We start from the raw sequence: 20,543 nt of genomic DNA, 5'->3' as shown, positions 1-20,543 counted from the left end.
GAATATTTGAATTTGTTCAAACTGATTCATTTCAGTATAATAATCTATAGGAGGGATTTTCAATGTTAGAGGGGCTGTGTGTGTTTGTGAAGAAAAAAACGATGTAGATTTTATTCTAAAAACTTCTATTCAAAGCAATGATATTTCATCATCTCACTGGTTTTCATTCTTTACAAAAACATTTAATAAACCAGATTGATTTTTGTGAAGGATGATAAAAGAATATGAAAGCAGCAATACCAGACTAAATATAGACGACTAATGTACTTGCATATATTGGTTCTGGTGTCATCATATTGAGTATTTCAATTTTATAATTTCAGATTTATTTATGGTACACACTTTATCCTATTATGCATATGCTTAGATAATATATAGGAGAGAGGACAAAAGAGAGGCGAAACTAAGGTAAAACATTAAAGAAAGAAGAGTAGAAAGAAAAATAGTAAACATCAGCAACAGCTGAAGTCAATTGTTAAAGTTTTATCAAGATATCAGAAATATGATCAAAAATAAGACATCGGCAGCAGAATAAAATATAGTTCTCTTTTTGGAGTTTAACCACCGCCACTAGATGGAGCCAGTTTTAAAGAGAAGGTTTTGTGTTTTGAATTTAATAGATTTGTGTTCCCAATAAAGTTAAAGTAATTCATAATAAAATTTTACACTGATGCAATATATTTATTCACAGTTTTATACCGTATGCTTTTCCTGCATGAGTTATTTTCTCACAGATTCTACACTTGTACTCATCAAAGTTACTTTATTTAGTTCTGGACACATATAAAGTCCTGGTCCTCATCATGGAAGATGAGGTTTTATTTTGTGACTCACTCAGTTAAAGTTGATAAAATTGATGTGGCCAGTGAGTTTCTTCATGGTAACTTCTTTTATATTGAACATCAGGAATTCTCTGTCTCTATATGCAGATAATTTATCAACAACAAAAAAGCTTTATGAATTTCTCATCTCCTCTGCAACTTTATGGACAACATTGCCAGAAGAATTTGTTTTATTAATATTATTATTTTCACTTTTTAATGGGGTTGTTGTGTGAGGCCTATGTTTTCACATTGTGTTTGTATTGTTGTTTGGTTTCAATTGAATTATTCTCCCCCGTACATCTTCTTGTTATTATTATTAATTGTATTATTATTATAATTGTTTTGTGCAGATTAAATTGTTGTATTTTCATGATAATAGTTTGATTTCAAAAGTTTTCAAAGGTCACAGAGCAGATCTACATCCGGAGGAGCAGAACTTGTGTCTGTTGTTTATTTGTTTATGAATAAACAAGTATTGTTTCATGTGTTTTCCTCGCAGACTGTTTATTATTCAGGAATGACACTGTTCATTTTCCATATGGAAAAATATCACCGGCGCCATTTTGGTTCTTTACTCAAAGAATTAGAAAGTCTGACGAAAACATTTCGGCGTCGCTTCCATTGGTCACATCCTCTGTCAATCATAGCCTTGACCCCGCCTCATTTCACACACACTGTTCTGATTGGCCAATACTGGGTAAATGGGCGGGGATCTGGGTCCATCTTCCAATAGGAGCTCGCCGGTGGGTTAGTCCACTTTCCTCCAGGACAGGTGTCCGCGACATTTCTCTTCACTTTACGGCAACAGTAGGTGTTTGGAGAACATCATGGCGTCCGGAGCAGGAGAGTCCCCCGCTGGACACGACCCCGAGCTGGACGAGCTGCTGGACAGTAAGACACGACCCTCACTCCCTACGTGTAGCCGACACTAGTCCGGGTCGTCCCGGGTTAGTGCCGGTCCCTGTGGCTCTGGTTCCCCCGGGTCTCCCTCTCTCCCAGTGAGGTTAGCTCGTCTGCTCACTGGGACCTCTGGTTTCTCTCCCAGATGTTCACCAGTATATCTCAGATAATCCCAGACTGGTGCAGGTTGCAGGTGTTGTTGTGTTAAACTGCTTTGTGTTGTTGTGTTAAATGCTTTGTGTTGATGATGTTAGTGAACTTAGACTCGATCCAGATCCGGAGACAGATGTTACAACACGGTGTCGTTGCCCTTGAGTTTAACGAAGAGGATGAGAGACACAGTTTGTCAGGAACAATAAAACACAACGAGAGTTTCTGGGCTCTTGTTTGTGCTGACGAGCTTTGTTTGTTTGTATGTGTGTGTGTGTGTTTGTGTGTGTGTGTCAACATTCAGTCAACTCGTGACCAACGACCCCCTCACAACGGTTTAACTGCCTGTTTGCACTTTGTTTGGAAAAATGTGAAATACCCTATACACAAACATATGAAATACACTATACACAAACATGTGCAATAACTGTACACACACATGTGCAATAACAACCTTACAAACATGTGCAATAACTGCACATACACATGTGAAATAACTGATACACACACATTTAACTATACATACAAATGTGCAATAAATATACACACACATGTGCAATAACTGATACACAAACATGTTCAATAACTATACACACACATGTGCAATAACTACACCCATGCGCAATAACTATACACACACATGTGCAATAACTACTCTACACACATGTGCAATAACTAGATAAGAATTCCAGATAGAAATAACTGGATGGTTCATAAATTCATTCTCAAAAATTTGCTGAATAACTTGGTTGTAAGTGTAGTGATGGTCATAGATCACATGTTGTGTGTCTGTCTTCCAGGTGCATTGGATGACTTTGATAAGACCCCGCCCCCCCCGGCCCCTGAACCTGCAGCTGCGGCCTCCTCAGCTAAAGATGCTGCAGAGAAGGTCAGTGTAAAACTGAAACATCACACACTTGCTTTTCTCTGACTCGATCTTCTCCCTTCACTGGATTGCACTTGTCATTTAGTTACTGCTTGTGATTTGATGTGGACTGTTTCCCTGTGCAGCCCCCCCTCCTCGAGGACTGCAAGCTCTTCGAGACCCTCTTTGAGGGAGAAATGGCGTCTCAAGCTAAGGATGAGTGGGAGAAGGCCATGAGTGAGCTGGCCCAGGAGGAGCCCGAGCTGCTGCAGCACTTCCACAAACTGTCCGAGGCTGCAGGCAAAGTTGGTAAGGTCTTCTGTTTGAATTGATTTTGAGGTTTTTTATATGTCTCCTACTTACAGTACATTGCCTCAATGTTGCCTGTGTATTTTGTGTAGGTGTTGACACGGCCTCCCAACAAGAATTCACCTCTTGTCTTAAAGACACCCTCCGTGGCCTGGCCAAAAATGCAGACAACCTGCAGGTGGGTCGAATCAGAATTGTTTCAAAACTTTTCAGCGTCATAATTTTATACATTTTCCAACCATGTTGTATTTGTTTACTTGTAGTCATCAGGACTGGCCGGAGACGATCTTGTCAAAGCTCTGGAAGGCCTTGGATTGGAAGAGAGTAACGAAGGAGGCAGTGAAGACGGGAACATTCTGCCCATCATGCAGTCCATCATGCAGAATCTCCTCTCTAAGGATGTGCTTTATCCATCTCTCAAAGAGATCACCACCAAGGTGATCCTTCATGTCAACAGCAGTTACCAGTTCCTTTGTGTCCCTGTCAGTGTTTGTTTTAACTTCCTCTCAACCTCACAGTACCCAGAGTGGCTGGAAGCCAACAAGCCGAGCCTCAGTGCAGAGGACTACCAGCGCTATGATCAGCAGGCCAAGATTATGGGAGAGATCTGCAAGCGGTTTGAGAAGGAGGAGGAGGGGGTGGAGGATAAAGATGGATCGTTTGAGAGCATCATGGACATGATGCAAAAGGTAGAGAAGAGAATTTAAATCTGTGTCTAGGTCTTTAGCCATATTCTTCTTGAATATTTACATTGTGAATCTGCATTTGACCATTATAGTAACAGATAAATGACTTGCATGATGAAGATGCCTTTATTAAAAGGGGTTGGCATGGCTAACAATCTGTTTTACTAATCTTAACCTATTTTGAATGGACTTTAAAATGCATCATAGATAATATACATTTGTTTATTTAAAGCTGCAAGACCTGGGCCAACCACCCAAGGAACTGGCAGGTGATGCGGTGAGTTTCCTCTTCTCTAGGTCAACACTAACAGTGCATGTGTTTTGTTTGTATGACTTCATTGTATTGTATGATAACAATGTATATTAAGACATGAATGTGTTCTTCCTCTTCCTTTTCCCCTCCAGCCTCCCGGATTTAACTTTGACATGGAGTCACTCGTCCTCCCCGGAGTAGCCGGGGCCGGGGCGGCCGAGCAGTGCTCCATCATGTGAAGAGGTGGTGGTGCCGTCCATCAGAAGCACTGGTGCCAAAGGGTCAGTCTGTGTGTGTGTGTCAGCAACGAAGAAGGGATGACCGAGTGTAACACAAAGGTCAGGCAGGAGTGTGACCCGACTGTCGACTCTGCTCCCTCCAGTAGAAGGTGTGTGGATCGCAGCAACATCCGGAGGAGACACGAGAACCAACGCTGCTCACAAACACACTTTCTTCTCAAGGACCACACAACTGAGAACATTTGAACATCTCCGCATTAGCTCTTCATCGGTTGCATCATTTCCTTCATAGTGCATTTTAACTGCGTTCCTTTAAAAACTAAATACCACTGCCTGTCTTTCTATATAGTTCTTACAAACAGTTTAAACTCTGGTAAAAACGATCAAACCACCTCGCGAGTATAAGCTGTGCCTTTGCAGAATGACTTTAACTTATTAATTTAGTGGCATAGAAAAAGTGAATCCATTCAGAGGTGCACTTCAGATGATAGTTTTTAAGTAGTGGGAATTTACCGTCATAGGTTTACACAAAGTAAGTCAGCATTTATTGATATTTAATTTAACTGGGTAACACACTTTAATCTCTCTTCAGGCTCTGCAGGATTTGAATTAACGAGTTAACGATTTATTAACATGTGATGAAGTGCGTAAAAAATAATGTATATTTGTTAATTATTTAAAGAACTAAAATGGCCAGAGAGGATCGAACCCCCCATGAGAAGTTTGCAGCACTTTCAGCCGACTAATTTAACAACCCTCTGAATATTAGTCCCCATTTCCAGGTATTGGTTTGAAATGATTGACATGTTGATTCCCGGATGCCTTTGCTGTGGTTACAGTGATGATTATAGTGTAGAGTTACCGTGCAAAGTGCTTCCCTCGTGTTTCCCAGTGTTTTTAATGTGCAGAGTGGGGTTTTCTTTGGTACGGGGTCCCTGATAGGAAAGAGAAACACGAAGGGTGGTGTTCAGGAGTGTTTACCACCACTGTGCATGTCCTCTGTTCCCTCCACATACAGTTGAAGAATGATTTTTGCTGAAAAACTGACTGGCTTGGTTATAAAGATCGAATGCTCATGTCTATAATTTATGCAGATGCACTGTTAAGGGCATCGACAGCCTGTTGGCACGTTGCAGCTGTGGCTGGTGGGTTTGTTCAGTCCAGAGTTCGCTTTTCACCAGAGGACAAAAGTTTACCGGTGTCACTACAGAGAAGTCGAGAACACACAGGACCATCAGCTTGTCAATAACTGAATAATAAAAGGGGGAACTACTGTGAAAGGATTCAGCCAGCCGTGCACTGATGAGTGATATACTGTACATCAAACGGGGGGGGGGTGGGGCTGCTGTTGTTTTCATCATGAAGAGGTGTGTGTGTGGGGGGGTAGGGTGACCTATTCAACTCTCAGGGCTGACACAAACAATCCCCAAAGCAACGGTTCACTAATTCAGCCTGTTATTTGACTTGGTTTTGTAAATATATAAAATAAAATGATATATATATCAAATTCAATTCTGTTGTGAATTATTGTCAGTGGATGTGAGTGTAAAGAATATAAAGAAGTAAATGTTTTCAGGTACTTGTGCTGTAATGAATTATTCAGTTTCACTCCATTTGAAATTTAGTCTTAACTTTCCCTGTCCTACATTTTGCTGATGAGGTTTTATGTAAACATGTAAAATATGCTAACAGTAGATTAAACAATTCAATATTGACATTTTCAGTGAAGTTTTTCAAGGCGCTCCCATAACACACACACACACATCTCTTGTATTTGGCCTTGTTTTTGAGTTTAGAATGTTATTATCAGGGCCTGAGAACCGAATGAAACAGGAAATATTATTTAACTCCACCGTGCATTGTCCAATAAGCACCAGCAGGTTCACCTATGATCACAGTCCCAGCTTAGTCTTCAAATCATTCCCTCATGCACATGTTTTGGAATGATAATAAATCTTCTTGAATATTGACTGAAAGCTCCAGAACTGCCTGTAAATAGACAAAGTGTTGGGACAGCTTGAGAAAACTGTGGATACATAACTTTCTATAGTCTTGTCAAGATTCAAGAGTTTATTATCATATGCACAACAATTACATTAAGTAGTGGCTGGCAATGAAATTCTCGGGTCACAGGCTCTCTTGTAGCAATGCTCAGAATATTACAAGCGCAATATATCGAATAAAATAATATTAAATGTTCAATATTTAATTTAAAATAAAACATATATATCTAACTGCTCAATTACAATTAAGGTCTGATGTTTTTGTGAGGAGGTGGCTACCTATTGCAGGATACCTCTCTAACTGAGGGGAATCCTGTGGTACGATGGAATGTCTTAACTGTCCACTTATTTCAAGATTCAAGATTTTTTATTGTCAAATGAACAGAGATAACATGAAGTAGTCACTGTCAATGAAATGCTTGGGTCACACACTCTCTTTAAGCAATGCTCAGTAATTTCAAACGCAAAAAATAAAATAAAAATAGAAATAGTATAAAATAGAATAAAATAGAATAAAATAGAATAGCAATGAAATAGAATATCAAAAATTTTAAATAGAAAATAAAATATATAGATCTAAATATATATCTTTACAGATGAATGTTCAATTTGTGCAGTAGTGCAAATATTCAAATATGCTTGTTATGGTGATTTCCTTATTTCTTTATTATTTTTCACTAATCAGTCTGTCATATATAATTTGTGATGTTGTCAAGGAATGTTTGTGTTTCTCTTCAATAAAGTTCTAAAAAAAACCAAACAACACATATATCTAAAATTTAGATATACCTATAAAAAAATGTAAATTAATTCTAAATAATAAATATAGGAATAGAATGTTAATATAGAAATAGTTGCTTATAGATGTATAACCAGCTGTGTTCCCCTCTAGGGCTCCTGTCTATGTGTTGTGTTTCTACGCTCAGCCGGCGTGGAGCTTTCTGCGTCACTCGTCTTTCAACTTCACAACTTTATTGTTCCTCAAACCGGAAGACAGAACGGGCTACGTGTCAGGAAGCAGAGGAAGACGAAGAAGGAGCAGGATCGGCTCAATGGTTGAAGGCGTCGGGGCCGCTTGACTTCACCTCGTCCTGGACAAACCTCTTTCCTGTGGATTCTTATATTTCTAACGGAGAGTTGAACCCGAAGCCGCCTCGGGACCATGTTGACCAAGTTCGAGACCAAGTCGGCCCGAGTTAAAGGTGAGCCCGTCACCAGCTGGAGTTAGCATAGCAGCTAACGCTAGCTAGCTGTCGCGTATCCGGGCTCAGTTGTTTATTAACTTTAACCTGTAAATAGGGACGTGTTGTTCTTTTAAAAGACTCTTGTGTCTAGATAGTGAATCAATAACACGTATTGTGTTGATGTGTTGACATGTTGACAGCACCTGGACATGGAATTAGCTGTATAGCCTAGCTAACTGTTGTATTTAGCCGAACTTAACACTAGTTAACATGGTTCCCTTGCTTTCCATTGGGTACAGTAAGGTTATATCTGTTGTTCTGTTTATAAGAGATATTAAAGATGACATGTTTTACATTACAGGTCTGAGTTTCCATCCCAAGAGGCCATGGGTTCTGGCAAGTTTGCACAACGGAGTCATCCAGCTGTGGGACTATCGGATGTGCACCTTGATCGACAAGTTCGATGAGCACGATGGTAAAAAAAACATCATTGAGGATTCAATATTTAATCAAATGCATCCAGCCTGTGAGTTTTGATGAGATGAGTGATGTCACTGACGTGTCTTCTCCCACAGGGCCCGTCAGAGGAATTGATTTCCACAAGCAGCAGCCTCTGTTTGTGTCTGGAGGAGACGATTACAAGATCAAGGTGAGGCTGCTGTCACCAGGAATAAATGTTAACAAACGTGTGTTATTCTGCAAAGTCCATCTGCACCAAAATGTTGTTTATTATTCAGTGTGAAGAATGTGTATGGTCCAAAATATCAGGAATAACTGATGAAGTGTTACAAGCTCACTTACAGCTTTAAAAACTCCAAAAATCTTTAAAGTTGCGCTCATTTGTTTCATTGACGGAGTTCTCGAGTCTGGTCTCATGTAAAGCTGACTTCTCCTGCAGTGACTGTAACTGCTAGTTGACTTTGCCATAGTATTTTATTGACGAATTGTTTTATACCTTGTATTACTGTGTATATATATATATGCATATTTATTTCATTCCTATTTATTCAATGTATTAACTTTTAATGTATCAACTGTTTTATTGTACCCTCGGCACCATTGTAAATGAGGGTCTTATCCCTCAATGTGTCTTCCGAGGCTTAAATAAATATTCAATCAATCAATCAAACTAAGTTGTTAAATTCCATCTTCAAGTTACAGCCAAACAAATGATAAACATAAATAATGACTAGACAAATAAAGGATACAGAATTGATCAAAGTTGGTGATGACCTGCAGCTATGACTCACACAGTGAGGCAGAAAAGTAAACATCCACAACCTGTCAGCTGGTGCAACTCACAACTAGGTGACTGGTTGGAGCTGACCTAATAACTAATGGCAGCTACATCTTGGATTCAAACATCTATCACATGGCTTTTCTTTAGAATTGTTATGTATACACTGACTACATATTCCTTCTTTGACCAGGTTTGGAACTACAAGCTGAGGCGCTGCCTCTTCACCCTCCTTGGACACCTGGACTACATCAGAACCACCTTCTTCCACCATGTAAGTTATTCTTTCACTTTAAATACATGTTTCTTACCTATTTCGAGGGGCCAGGGTGACAGACACAATATCATGCTGCTCATCAAAAAAAAAATCAATCTTAAATGATTTGATTAATTAAACTATTTACCTTTCGGTAGGACTACCCCTGGATTCTAAGTGCCTCGGATGACCAGACTATCCGCATCTGGAACTGGCAGTCCAGGACCTGTGTCTGGTAAGAATCACGATAACTAGTCATTAAAAAGATCATAGAATAATAAGTACTTTAGATATTTTGTAAGTTTACATGTGACACTTCAATGTAGAGTACTTCAGCAGAGCTATTCATGAAATTTATATATTTCTTTTGGTCATGTTTGCATTGATATGTTTAATGTGAAGAATCAAAGAAACTCACTAATCAGTTTACATATTTTAAGTGGAAGCATTTTACTGAAGCAAACAATAAGTTTACTCTGTTCTAAAACCTTGTCTTTGCTTTTCTATCCACAGTGTGCTGACCGGCCATAATCACTATGTGATGTGCGCCCAGTTCCACCCGTCCGAGGACCTGGTGGTGTCAGCCAGTCTGGACCAGACCGTGCGAGTGTGGGATATCTCCGGTGAGAGCTGTGGGACAGTGGACAAGAGGAAGGCGGGCTGGGTTTTGGAAGAGGGGTGGGGGTGGCGAGTGGTCGGGAGGACACAGAAGAAGCTGGAACAGGACGAATATCAAGTCCTGTTCCAGCTCTTCTGCCTCTCCCAACTTGTAGAGGACGAGTCTCTGTGGGCTATTTGCAGAAACACTTCTCCTTTCAGGCCAGACAGAGACAAAGTTTCAACATCAGAACATATTATAGTGTATGAAAGAAATACTAGCCACTGTAAATAAGCATTCTGAGTGAAGAAATTCTAACAGAGAGTAGTTGGAAGATATATTTAAAAAGAGTCACAAATAGAAAATGGGAGAAGTGTTTCTGTGCCTCTGCATGCTCTGATGTTTTTGTTCTTGATGTTTCTTGCTTCTTGTTTCTTGCCCTTTTGTCTGCTTGTCTACTCACTCACCAAACCATTAACTTGCTGGCATCACTCCTCAAATTCTTGCATACAATGCGGATCTGTAACTGTCTCCTGACCTACTGGGATTTCTTTGCTTTTACATTTTCTACCATTGAGCATGATTGCATCCCTCCATGCCATTTTTATGAACTAGATCAAACGGCATTATAGCAGAATGAACAGTTTTCATGCTTAACCACCCGTGTTCTGGGAGCAGCCTCATTTTAGCTTTGAATGAAAAGTCCCTTTACTCATACTTGCATTATCGGAAACTCTTACTGCTTTTGTTTTTTACTACTCGTTTTACATTGCATCCAAAGAAAATAACCATTGTACTAACTGGTTTGGAAGTGCATCGTTTACAGACTTAAACTTGGTACTGATGTTAAATTGCTCTACTTCTCCTGGCACTCAATGCACAGCTGACTATGCTATGGAAAACATAACATGAAATATAAAACAATGTTTATATTTCTCAAAGCGTTATTCACTGTATTGTTATGAACTTCTTTCCTAATTTATAGCAGTAGTCTAACTCTGCATGTGACTCAAACATCCTGACAGAAACATGCACGAGCCTCTAAACTCCAAACTCATATTTCTGACCTCCATCGCCCCATCAGAGCCTTTACAAGGGCAGGCACCACCCACCCAACCCCACCCTCATCAGCCAGGTCCACGTGCACTCCTTGCGCCCTCCTTATCCCATGCTCTCCCTGGAAACATCCACACCTGCACATGGGTTCCTAGTGTCATTCATCCCACTCCCTGCTGTTGAGCTGTCTGTTCACCACTTTGAGTTAACGGGCAGGAATCATGAACGCAAGCTTTGTTTTCTCAATCTTTTATTCACCCGGATCCAATTTGTTCCCGGGAGGTAATCAGTGAATCTTGATCTTCTATCCAATCCAATCACGAGTAATTCTGTGATTTTTCTTCTGTGTGCCAGTGATTCATTAACTCAATCAGCGGTACTGCTCCAGCTATGATTGTTCCCAGGCCCGAGTTGGCGGGACTGAGAAAGCAAAAGTTGTGTTGGTGTCTTTCCACCTTGTGTGTGTTCAGCAGTCCAACAGTTTTCCTTCCTTTTTCAAAATCACCCTCCTGTATTTTCAATGCTTCCATGATGTTTTTCCATATTTGATTGCTTTGTTGACTTGTATTGTCTCTTTGTGTTTTTCCCTGTGTAAAATGAATATGCCCCTCCCCCTTCCCCCCTTGCACATGGTGCTCTGAATGTTGGTTCCAGGTCTGAGGAAGAAGAACCTGTCTCCTGGTGCTGTGGAGACGGACGTGCGTGGCCTCTCTGGTGTCGACCTGTTCGGTGCCTCCGATGCCGTGGTCAAGCATGTCCTTGAGGTGAGCAGAAACTTTCACATGTACTTAAGTTACTTTAGCCAGAGATTTTGTCATTTGAGTGAATCTTTAACCATGACAGGTGAGCGACGGAAATTTGTGCTCAGTGGAAACCTCTTAAAATGAATTTATTTGTGACAATAAATGCTCATGGATGATGTAATTTATGGTGTTGTGAAAGAATTTTATTGTAAAATCTTCTGCCTGAAGCTGCATTAAAAAAACATTAAATTAATCCTTTCCACTGAAAAGGCAAAGAGAAACAAGTGAGTAGTGTAAAGACATTTTCCAATTGGTCACTGGCTTCCAAGTTTCAGTCCAGTTCGCGGAAAGTACCATGAAGTGGGATTTCTTTATTTAAAATGGGCAGCTCTCTTAATTACACATACGGTTTTCTGTGGGTTTGTGAGTCCTGATCTTTTACTCTGCAAGGTCAAAGAATGACCAGCCTAAGGAAATTTAAATTCATTGCCAGGTCTGGGTTTTAATAGTTGAAAGCAATGGGGACGTGTGACACAAGCAAGCACAGACTCACTTCCATCTTTCCACAAGAAGTGGAAAAGGGATGGAGATTTATGCAATTTATGGAATCTATACTGTACATTTAATAAACATTAATATTTTCAATAGATTTGAAAATGACATTGTTTACAGGAGAGTAATAGTTGGTTTTTATTCAGGTATAATGTTCTCCCAGAGAGGACACTTAAGTGTTCAGTCCTTAGATTGATTGCCAGCACTGGTGATGGATGTTTGTGAGTTGAGATTGTGTGTTTGTGTTCAGGGCCACGACAGGGGGGTCAACTGGGCAGCCTTCCACCCCACCATGCCTCTCATTGTGTCTGGAGCTGACGACAGGCAGGTCAAGATCTGGAGAATGAATGGTGAGTGTTGTTACACAAGACTTTAAGATATCCTCTAACACATGTCCGCCTTGTGTCCATTAAAACGGCAAACATCTAAAAATCTCTGACTTAACATCCTTTATATTTTCTGATGTCTCTATATCTCCCGGTCCAGAATCCAAGGCATGGGAGCTGGATACATGCCGCGGCCACTACAACAATGTGTCCTGTGCCGTGTTCCACCCGCGTCAGGAGCTCATCCTGTCCAACTCTGAGGACAAGAGCATCAGGGTGTGGGACATGTCCAAGAGAACCGGAGTGCAGACCTTCCGTCGGGACCACGATCGCTTCTGGGTGCTGGGTGCTCATCCAAACCTCAACCTGTTCGCTGCTGGTGAGTGGTGACACTGGTCTATAAGTGTTTCACTGATATTATTGTAAAGACAATGTTCATTAACAGCATACGGTTAGCAGAAGTGGATAAGTCGCTCAAACAGGGTCTGTTTTCGTGTCCTTTAGGTCATGACAGTGGAATGATTGTGTTCAAGCTGGAGCGCGAGCGTCCAGCCTACGCCGTGCACGGGAACATGCTGTACTACGTCAAGGATCGTTTCCTCCGCCAGCTGGACTTCAACAGCAGCAAAGACACGGCTGTCATGCAGCTGCGCAGGTAGCTGCTCTCTAGTGTTTCCCACATCCAGTGAAACCATCACTCTCCTTCTGAGATGTTTTGTTCAAGTGTTTTCTAACATGTTGTGTTTTGTGTATTTTGTCCTAGTGGGTCTAAGTTCCCAGTGTTCAGCATGTCTTACAATCCAGCTGAGAACGCTGTCCTGCTCTGCAATGTAAGTACCTGTCGATCAAAACACACTTATCACTTACTTTACATATAGGTGCAAATATGTATAGTTGTCCATGTGTTTGATGTAATACCCTGTACCTCCTGCAGAGGGCGACCAATCTGGAGAACAGCACATATGACCTGTACTCCATTCCCAAAGAAAGTGATGCTCAGAACCCTGATGGTAATGAAACTTATAAAATCAGAAATGTTATACCTGTTTTTCTCCAAATTTCAACTTGTAAACAGTCATTTATTTGTCATTCATGATGTGGATGAAATTCAGAGTAAAGTAACATAAGTTCTGTCTCTTCTTAGCACCGGAGGGGAAGAGGTCATCTGGTCTGACCGCCGTCTGGGTGGCCAGGAACCGGTTTGCAGTCCTGGACCGAATGCACTCTGTAAGTCCAGTTACATGTTTACAGAGTGCAGCTTTTTTTAATTAAAACTTGAGTTTAGTCAGGCTGCAAAACTTTAATTTCGCACCATTTTTTCCTGTTTTCTTACATGTATTCTCTCTCCTTTGCAGCTTCTGATTAAGAACCTGAAGAATGAAATTGTGAAGAAAGTCCAGGTTCAAAGCTGCGAGGAAATCTTCTACGCAGGGACGGGCTCGCTGCTGCTGCGCGATGCCGATGGCGTCACTCTGTTCGATGTGCAGCAGAAACGCTCGCTGGCCACCGTCAAGATCGCCAAGGTCAAGTACGTGGTGTGGAGCGCCGACACCAGCCACGTGGCTCTACTCGCCAAACACGGTGAGTGGATGAGATGCATATCAACACGTACAGACAGGGAAACTCATCAGAGAGACACAACATCTTTATCAGAGCCTCTGGAACATTTCTAGCTCACTGAGATATGAAACCTGTTCAGACAAACACACAAAGACAACGAAAGCCAGATCTCAGTTGGCAAACAGGTTTCAAAAGCTGATCATCTCTGAAGATTTATAAATTTAATAAAAAACATTGAAACTAAATCTCCTTTACATCCTGCAGCCATCATGATCTGCAACCGTAAGTGGGAAAGTCTTTGCAACATTCACGAGAACATCCGAGTGAAGAGTGGAGCCTGGGATGAGAGCGGAGTCTTCATCTACACCACCTCCAACCACATCAAATATGCCCTCACCTCTGGGTACGTGCTGTGGAGAAATGCTGTTATCACACTTTGCACTCGACATAAGTATATTTTCAAACATTTAATTGTCATGATGACAAATCCAAACCCTCGACTGTTTTACTTTCATCAGTAAATAAGACATTTAGAAGAAAATAGGAGATATAGATGAATAAGCCAGAATGCAAATCTTTACTTTGTAATCTTGATAGGTAGCAGCAGATGTTTTATATGTTGTAATGACTTTATATTTTCCTGTTCCTGCAGTGATCATGGCATCATCAGGACTCTGGACCTGCCCATCTACGTGACCCGTGTGAGAGGCAACAGCGTTTACTGCCTGGACAGGGAGTGTCGACCACGCGTCCTCACCATCGACCCCACAGAGTACCGCTTCAAACTGGCCCTGGTCAACCGCAAATATGATGAGGTGGGTCTGTGCTTAGTGTTGTTTGTGTGAAAGTACGTGTGTTCAAATGTGTACTGGTTCTGATAGGATTCTGATATGATTTGTCCAGGTGCTCCACATGGTGCGTAACGCCAAGCTGGTGGGTCAGTCCATCATCGCCTACCTGCAGAAGAAGGGCTACCCTGAGGTGGCGCTGCACTTTGTCAAAGATGAGAAGACACGATTCAGTTTGGCACTGGAGTGTGGAAACATCGAGGTGAGTTGCTGCGAGACAAACTGTTTACTCAGGACAAACCTTTTCTGAATTATATCATGTAACGTTTTTCTTTTAATCACATTCGCATACACAAGCCAAAATTAGTTCTTTAATAATATTGTTACTCTCTAAGATTGTGTTCTCCCTTTACTCTTAGCTTTCTTCATCCATTTTTTTTACTCCATACCTGCAGGTGGCGTTGGAGGCCGCCAAGGCCCTGGACGAGCGCAGCTGCTGGGAGCGTCTGGGCGAGGCGGCGCTGCTGCAGGGTCACCACCAGGTCGTGGAAATGTGCTACCAGAGGACCAAGAACTTTGACAAGCTCACATTCCTGTACCTCATCACTGGCAACCTGGCCAAGCTGCGCAAGATGATGAAGATCGGTGAGTGATGGAGACGGTGGAAAAGGATTTTGAGTCTCTGTGTATGTCACAGTGTTTCGCTAACATCCGTGTTCTCTTTGTGTGTAGCTGAGATCAGAAAGGACATGAGCGGTCACTACCAGGCGGCGCTGTACCTGGGAGACGTCAGTGAGAGGGTCCGCATCCTGAAGAACTGTGGACAGAGTGAGTTCACCATTAACTAAACTCACTCCATTTTGCTCCTCGCATAATCTTGTGCATTGAAGCTTGATTTATCTGCTTCTCTCTGTCCAACCCGGGGTTTCCTAGAGTGCCATCAGACCAATGACGAGCACTCTGTTCTCATGCTTGTGTTTCAAATTCTGAATTCAATCGATAGAAAACATATGAAATAAATAGTTTGCCACATCAAAAATGTGCTTACCTTTCAGTACTGCTTCCAAATTGCAATTTTTTTATATTTGTAACTATGGAACAAAGAGCCAATACTGATTTTGTGAATTTATTTTATGTGTAGAGTCTCTGGCTTACCTGACTGCAGCCACCCATGGGCTGGATGAAGAAGCTGAATCACTGAAGGAGAGCTTTGACCCAGAAAAGGAGACGGTGCGTTGGGAAAACATTCTCTGTAGTTACATGCTGTCTGAAGTAATGCAATAGGGTTTTTTCGGTTGAACACAATATTTTTTACTTTTCACAGTTTCAGTTGTTCACCACAGCCTCTGAATGTCTCTCATGTTGTGTTAATCCATAATTTTGATTATGTAATGACGGTGGATTTTGTGTTGTAGGTGCCTGAGGTTGATCCCAATGCACAGCTGCTGCAGCCTCCTCCACCCATCAACCCTCTGGACACCAACTGGCCTCTGCTCACTGTATCAAAGGGCTTCTTTGAGGGAGCCATTTCAGCCAAAGGTGAGACATCATCAGCCTTGACAGATGCAAATATAGATACACCGCATATATTCACCACACATTTCTATATGCACGCCTGTATCAACAGCAATTATCGTCCTTTTTATAAAGAGAACTGATGAGTTGTGACAGGTTTCAGTTAACTACTTACCAGGGTTCGTACGGTCATGGAAAACCTGGAAAAGTCATGGAATTTTAAAATGTGTTTTTCCAGGCCTGGAAAAGTCATGGAAAAAAAATAATCTTCCAAAAGTTTTGGAAAAGTCATGGAAATTTGTTATATTCATAGTTTCATGTCGTTCATTTTAGGGATGGGCATAATTAATAGATGATCGATTTAGACAATTTAAGCGAATGCCCATCCCTAGTTCATTTACGCTGAGTTTTAAATAATTCATATGCTTTTAAAGAAATACGCTCAAAATATAAGCAGGCATACTTGGGTTGTGTCATTTAAGGTATACTGTATGCCTTGGAATTCTCATTGTTAGTTTGAATACTACATTTTGTCACTTTTTGTGTATACACCGAGATTTCACAAAATGTTCGGTCATGGAAATTTGGTTTAAAGTTATTGAAAAGTCATGGAAAAGTCATGGAAATCCATTGGTCAAAATGTGTATGAACCCTGACTTACAGAATACACACCAGTGAGAAGGGTTTCCATCCTCAGTCAAAAATAAAAAGGAACTACTTGAATGGAAGCTGTGGAAACTTGTGGCAGTTGACTTGTCCAGAGTGAGACAGTGTTTATTTTTGTGTTGTAGGGAAGGCAGGTCAGATGGCTGCTGATCAGGACATGGAGGCTGCAGGAGGCGAGGGCTGGGGAGAGGATGCTGAACTTCAGCTGGATGAAGGTAAATTCAACAAAAAAAGATTTTAACTGGAGCTGTCGGTTGGTAATCATCCAGTTAATTATTTCCTCCATTTCTCTCTCTCTCTCTCAGATGGCTTCATGGACGCCCAGGAAGGATTAGGGGAGGATGGAGTTGTGAAAGAGGAGGGAGGAGGCTGGGAGGTGGAGGAGGACCTGGACCTTCCTCCAGAGTTGGTGAGAGGAGCCTCATCACTCAAACAGGGTTAACTCTAGAAACAAGACAAACGCTGACTGATAGATTTCACCTCAGGTCTCCTCAGAACTTGTTTCTCTCAGCGTTGACTCTTTTCAAGCTTCACATTCTATCAGCCAAGAAATAAAACATGCCGCTGAACTTCTGAATCTTCTTACATGCGTTGTCGTTCTCTCGTTTCCAAACATCAGGACTTGCCAGCTGGTGGAGGAGGAGGAGCAGAAGACGGCTTCTTTGTCCCACCAACTAAGGGCATGAGTCCGACCCAGGTCTGGTGCAACAACTCCCAGCTGCCAGTGGACCACATCCTGGCTGGCTCTTACGAAACCGCCATGAGAGTATGTTCACAATATATTATTTCAGATGTTTTCTTTTTTATCTATCTATCTATCTATCTATCTATCTATCTATCTATCTATCTATCTATCTATCTATCTATCTATCTATCTATCTATCTATCTATCTATCTATCTATCTATCTATCTATCTATCTATCTATCTATCTATCTATCTATCTATCTATCTATCTATCTATCTATCTATCTATCTATCTATCTATCTATCTATCTATCTATCTATCTATCTATCTATCTATCTATCTATCTATCTATCTATCTATCTATCTATCTATCTATCTATCTATCTATCTATCTATCTATCTATCTATCTATCTATCTATCTATCTATCTATCTATCTATCTATCTATCTATCTATCTATCTATCTATCTATCTATCTATCTATCTATCTATCTATCTATCTATCTATCTATCTATCTATCTATCTATCTATCTATCTATCTATCTATCTATCTATCTATCTATCTATCTATCTATCTATCTATCTATCTATCTATCTATCTATCTATCTATCTATCTATCTATCTATCTATCTATCTATCTATCTATCTATCTATCTATCTATCTATCTATCTATCTATCTATCTATCTATCTATCTATCTATCTATCTATCTATCTATCTATCTATCTATCTATCTATCTATCTATCTATCTATCTATCTATCTATCTATCTATCTATCTATCTATCTATCTATCTATCTATCTATCTATCTATCTATCTATCTATCTATCTATCTATCTATCTATCTATCTATCTATCTATCTATCTATCTATCTATCTATCTATCTATCTATCTATCTATCTATCTATCTATCTATCTATCTATCTATCTATCTACTTCTTTAAATATACAAGTATACATTTGTGCCTGAGGTGAGGCCACTGATGGGATATAAGTTTTTAGTTAAACATCATACTGACACTTACTGTTCTCTCTTCTCGACCACAGCTGCTCCACGACCAGGTTGGAGTTGTGAACTTTGGCCCATACAAGTCTCTGTTCATGCAGACGCTGTCCAGGGGCCGCAACTGTTACCTGGGGCTGCCCTCTCTGCCCTGCCTGCGCAGTCACCCCCAGAGGAACTGGAAGGTACAGCTGCTTAGATGTTTGACTGTGGGGAGAACTTACTTTCTTACTTTTTTTTGGTGAATCTAATAAGCAAATATTCAAATGTTTATTTTTTAGGACTGTGGGGCGAAGCAAGGTCTGCCTGCTGTGGGCCTGCGCCTCTCGGACCTCATCTCCCGCCTGCAGCAGTGCTACCAGTTGACCACCTCGGGGCGATTTGAGGAAGCTGTCGAGCGCTTCAGAGTCATCCTGCTGTCGGTTCCTCTGCTGGTGGTCGATAACAAGCAGGAGATTGCAGAGGTGAGTTTCCCGATCAACTTTGAATCAGTTCAGTCCAGATGCCTGCGGCTGTCAGCACGAAAACGACTGTATTAAATGTGCATTGGTTTTCTGTGTGTTTCAGGCTCAACAGCTGATCACAATCTGCAGAGAGTACATCGTGGGTCTGACTATGGAGACCGAGAGGAAGAAGCTGCCGAAAGACACTTTGGAGCAGCAGAAGAGGCTGTGTGAGGTAAGAACCTGAGTCAGAGCTGCTGGAGACAGACAAGAACATATTTTGGTTTGTCAAAGAGTGTGAAGCATTTGTTTCTGGCCAATACCAAGTTTGTTTTCTTCCTTCCAGATGGCTGCTTACTTCACCCACTGTAATCTCCAGCCCGTCCACATGGTGCTGGTGCTGCGCACGGCTCTGAACCTCTTCTTCAAACTGCGTAACTTCAAAACAGCTGCCAGCTTTGCACGCCGCCTGCTGGAGCTCGGGCCGAAGCCAGATGTGGCGCAGCAGGTCGGTTGTGCGACATCCACAGAAGCAAAGAGTTTTCATTTATACATGGAGTACAACACTGTTTTATAATCTTCTATAATACATTTGTAAATCTCTCCCTGCTGTTCAGACCCGCAAGATTTTGGCTGCGTGCGAGAAGACCCTGACAGATGCCCACCAGTTGAACTACGACCCCCACAATCCGTTTGACCTGTGCGCTGCGTCTTTTGTCCCCCTGTACCGAGGACGTCCTGTTGAGAAGTGTCCTCTGTCGGGAGCCTGCTACTGTCCCCCATACAAAGGCCAGATCTGCAGGGTCACACAGGTACATCTACATTCAACCTAAAAGGCTTTTCAAATTAGGAGAATGCACAGTTTACTTTGTGAGCATCATCTACAATCAGAGTCAAAATGGAAGGAACCCTTATTAATTAAACTATATGATGAAAGCCTACACTCACTGTCCACTTTATTAGGTACATCTGTAAAGTCAAATGAAATCAAATACAACCGTACCTCTTCATGTAATGTAGTCCAGTACTTTGCTATGGTCTTGATTATAAACATATCATTTAATTTACACGTCTGACAGTGTCACCAAAACATTAGGATTGAGTTTAAACTTCATTAAATTACATACATGTATCTTATTGAGGATACCTTAGTGTTAGATTCTAGCTTGTTTCATATTGTCTAACATGTACTCTGTTTTCTAGGTGACGGAGATCGGTAAGGATGTGATCGGTCTGCGCGTGAGTCCTCTTCAGTTCCGTTGAGAGGACACGGGGACGAGGAATCTGCTCGGCAACACACATCCACACTTACTCTGTAGAAATGCTAATTAACCGACATGACGAAATAAAGCAGAGATATATATGTTTCCTCACGGTGATGTGAAAACCTTTTAAAATCCCTTTCAACTATCTTAATTCCATGCTCCATCTTTCCTGCAGAAAAAAGCTTTTTGTTCTTCTCGGCATCGTCTCCGTGCTGTGGCTGTATTAATAAACCTGTAAACATAACCGCTGTCTCTCTCTTCTGACCTGTACGAGAGGATTGACTCGGCGTGAGTGAGCGGCGCTGTTCTGTGTATTCTGGAGGGGAAATAAAAAATTAATTCCTGTTTGTGAAACGGAAATGAGTGTCTCTGAGGTTTGTTCTTGATGTGGTGTGGATTGCCAGTGTGGTTACTCTGAGGATGGTAGAATG

At 41.3% G+C, this 20,543-nt stretch overlaps 2 protein-coding genes across 2 annotated transcripts; both read left to right on the top strand.

The window, feature by feature from the left end:
* Window positions 1-1,632: 1,632 nt before the first annotated feature.
* pex19 (peroxisomal biogenesis factor 19) lies at window positions 1,633-5,738 on the top strand. The gene is made up of 8 exons (XM_061084272.1): window positions 1,633-1,715; window positions 2,675-2,763; window positions 2,886-3,048; window positions 3,141-3,226; window positions 3,312-3,485; window positions 3,567-3,737; window positions 3,967-4,011; window positions 4,140-5,738. Exons 1-8 carry the CDS (start codon window positions 1,652-1,654, stop codon window positions 4,224-4,226), a joined length of 879 nt encoding a protein of 292 aa, XP_060940255.1. The 5' UTR covers window positions 1,633-1,651; the 3' UTR covers window positions 4,227-5,738.
* Window positions 5,739-7,258: 1,520 nt separating this feature from the next.
* On the top strand, window positions 7,259-20,472 carry copa (COPI coat complex subunit alpha). Its single transcript, XM_061084190.1, has 30 exons — window positions 7,259-7,431; window positions 7,775-7,888; window positions 7,989-8,062; window positions 8,844-8,924; window positions 9,065-9,141; window positions 9,420-9,529; window positions 11,215-11,324; window positions 12,106-12,205; window positions 12,342-12,560; window positions 12,686-12,836; window positions 12,945-13,011; window positions 13,116-13,191; window positions 13,326-13,408; window positions 13,537-13,762; window positions 14,006-14,144; window positions 14,394-14,556; window positions 14,645-14,791; window positions 14,985-15,174; window positions 15,262-15,357; window positions 15,671-15,759; window positions 15,945-16,068; window positions 16,836-16,925; window positions 17,016-17,119; window positions 17,330-17,476; window positions 18,449-18,589; window positions 18,686-18,868; window positions 18,972-19,082; window positions 19,194-19,355; window positions 19,465-19,659; window positions 20,051-20,472. The coding sequence occupies exons 1-30, from the start codon at window positions 7,392-7,394 to the stop codon at window positions 20,108-20,110; spliced, it is 3,669 nt and encodes a 1,222-aa protein (XP_060940173.1). The 5' UTR covers window positions 7,259-7,391; the 3' UTR covers window positions 20,111-20,472.
* The last annotated feature ends 71 nt before the right edge of the window (window positions 20,473-20,543 follow it).

Source organism: Limanda limanda, chromosome 13, assembly GCF_963576545.1.
Source record: "Limanda limanda chromosome 13, fLimLim1.1, whole genome shotgun sequence".
Taxonomy (NCBI): Eukaryota; Metazoa; Chordata; class Actinopteri; order Pleuronectiformes; family Pleuronectidae; genus Limanda; species Limanda limanda.
This window is presented reverse-complemented; position numbering and strand designations above follow the sequence as displayed.

Coding starts and splice junctions, on each gene's coding strand:
- pex19 (XM_061084272.1), top strand. CDS start 1,652: ATGGCGTCCGGAGCAGGAGAGTCCCCCGCTGGACACGACCCCGAGCTG. Junction 1,716..2,674: donor GCTGGACGAGCTGCTGGACA/GTAAGACACGAC, acceptor TCTGTCTTCCAG/GTGCATTGGATGACTTTGAT. Junction 3,738..3,966: donor TCATGGACATGATGCAAAAG/GTAGAGAAGAGA, acceptor GTTTATTTAAAG/CTGCAAGACCTGGGCCAACC.
- copa (XM_061084190.1), top strand. CDS start 7,392: ATGTTGACCAAGTTCGAGACCAAGTCGGCCCGAGTTAAAG. Junction 9,142..9,419: donor CAGTCCAGGACCTGTGTCTG/GTAAGAATCACG, acceptor TTCTATCCACAG/TGTGCTGACCGGCCATAATC. Junction 14,557..14,644: donor TCAACCGCAAATATGATGAG/GTGGGTCTGTGC, acceptor TGATTTGTCCAG/GTGCTCCACATGGTGCGTAA.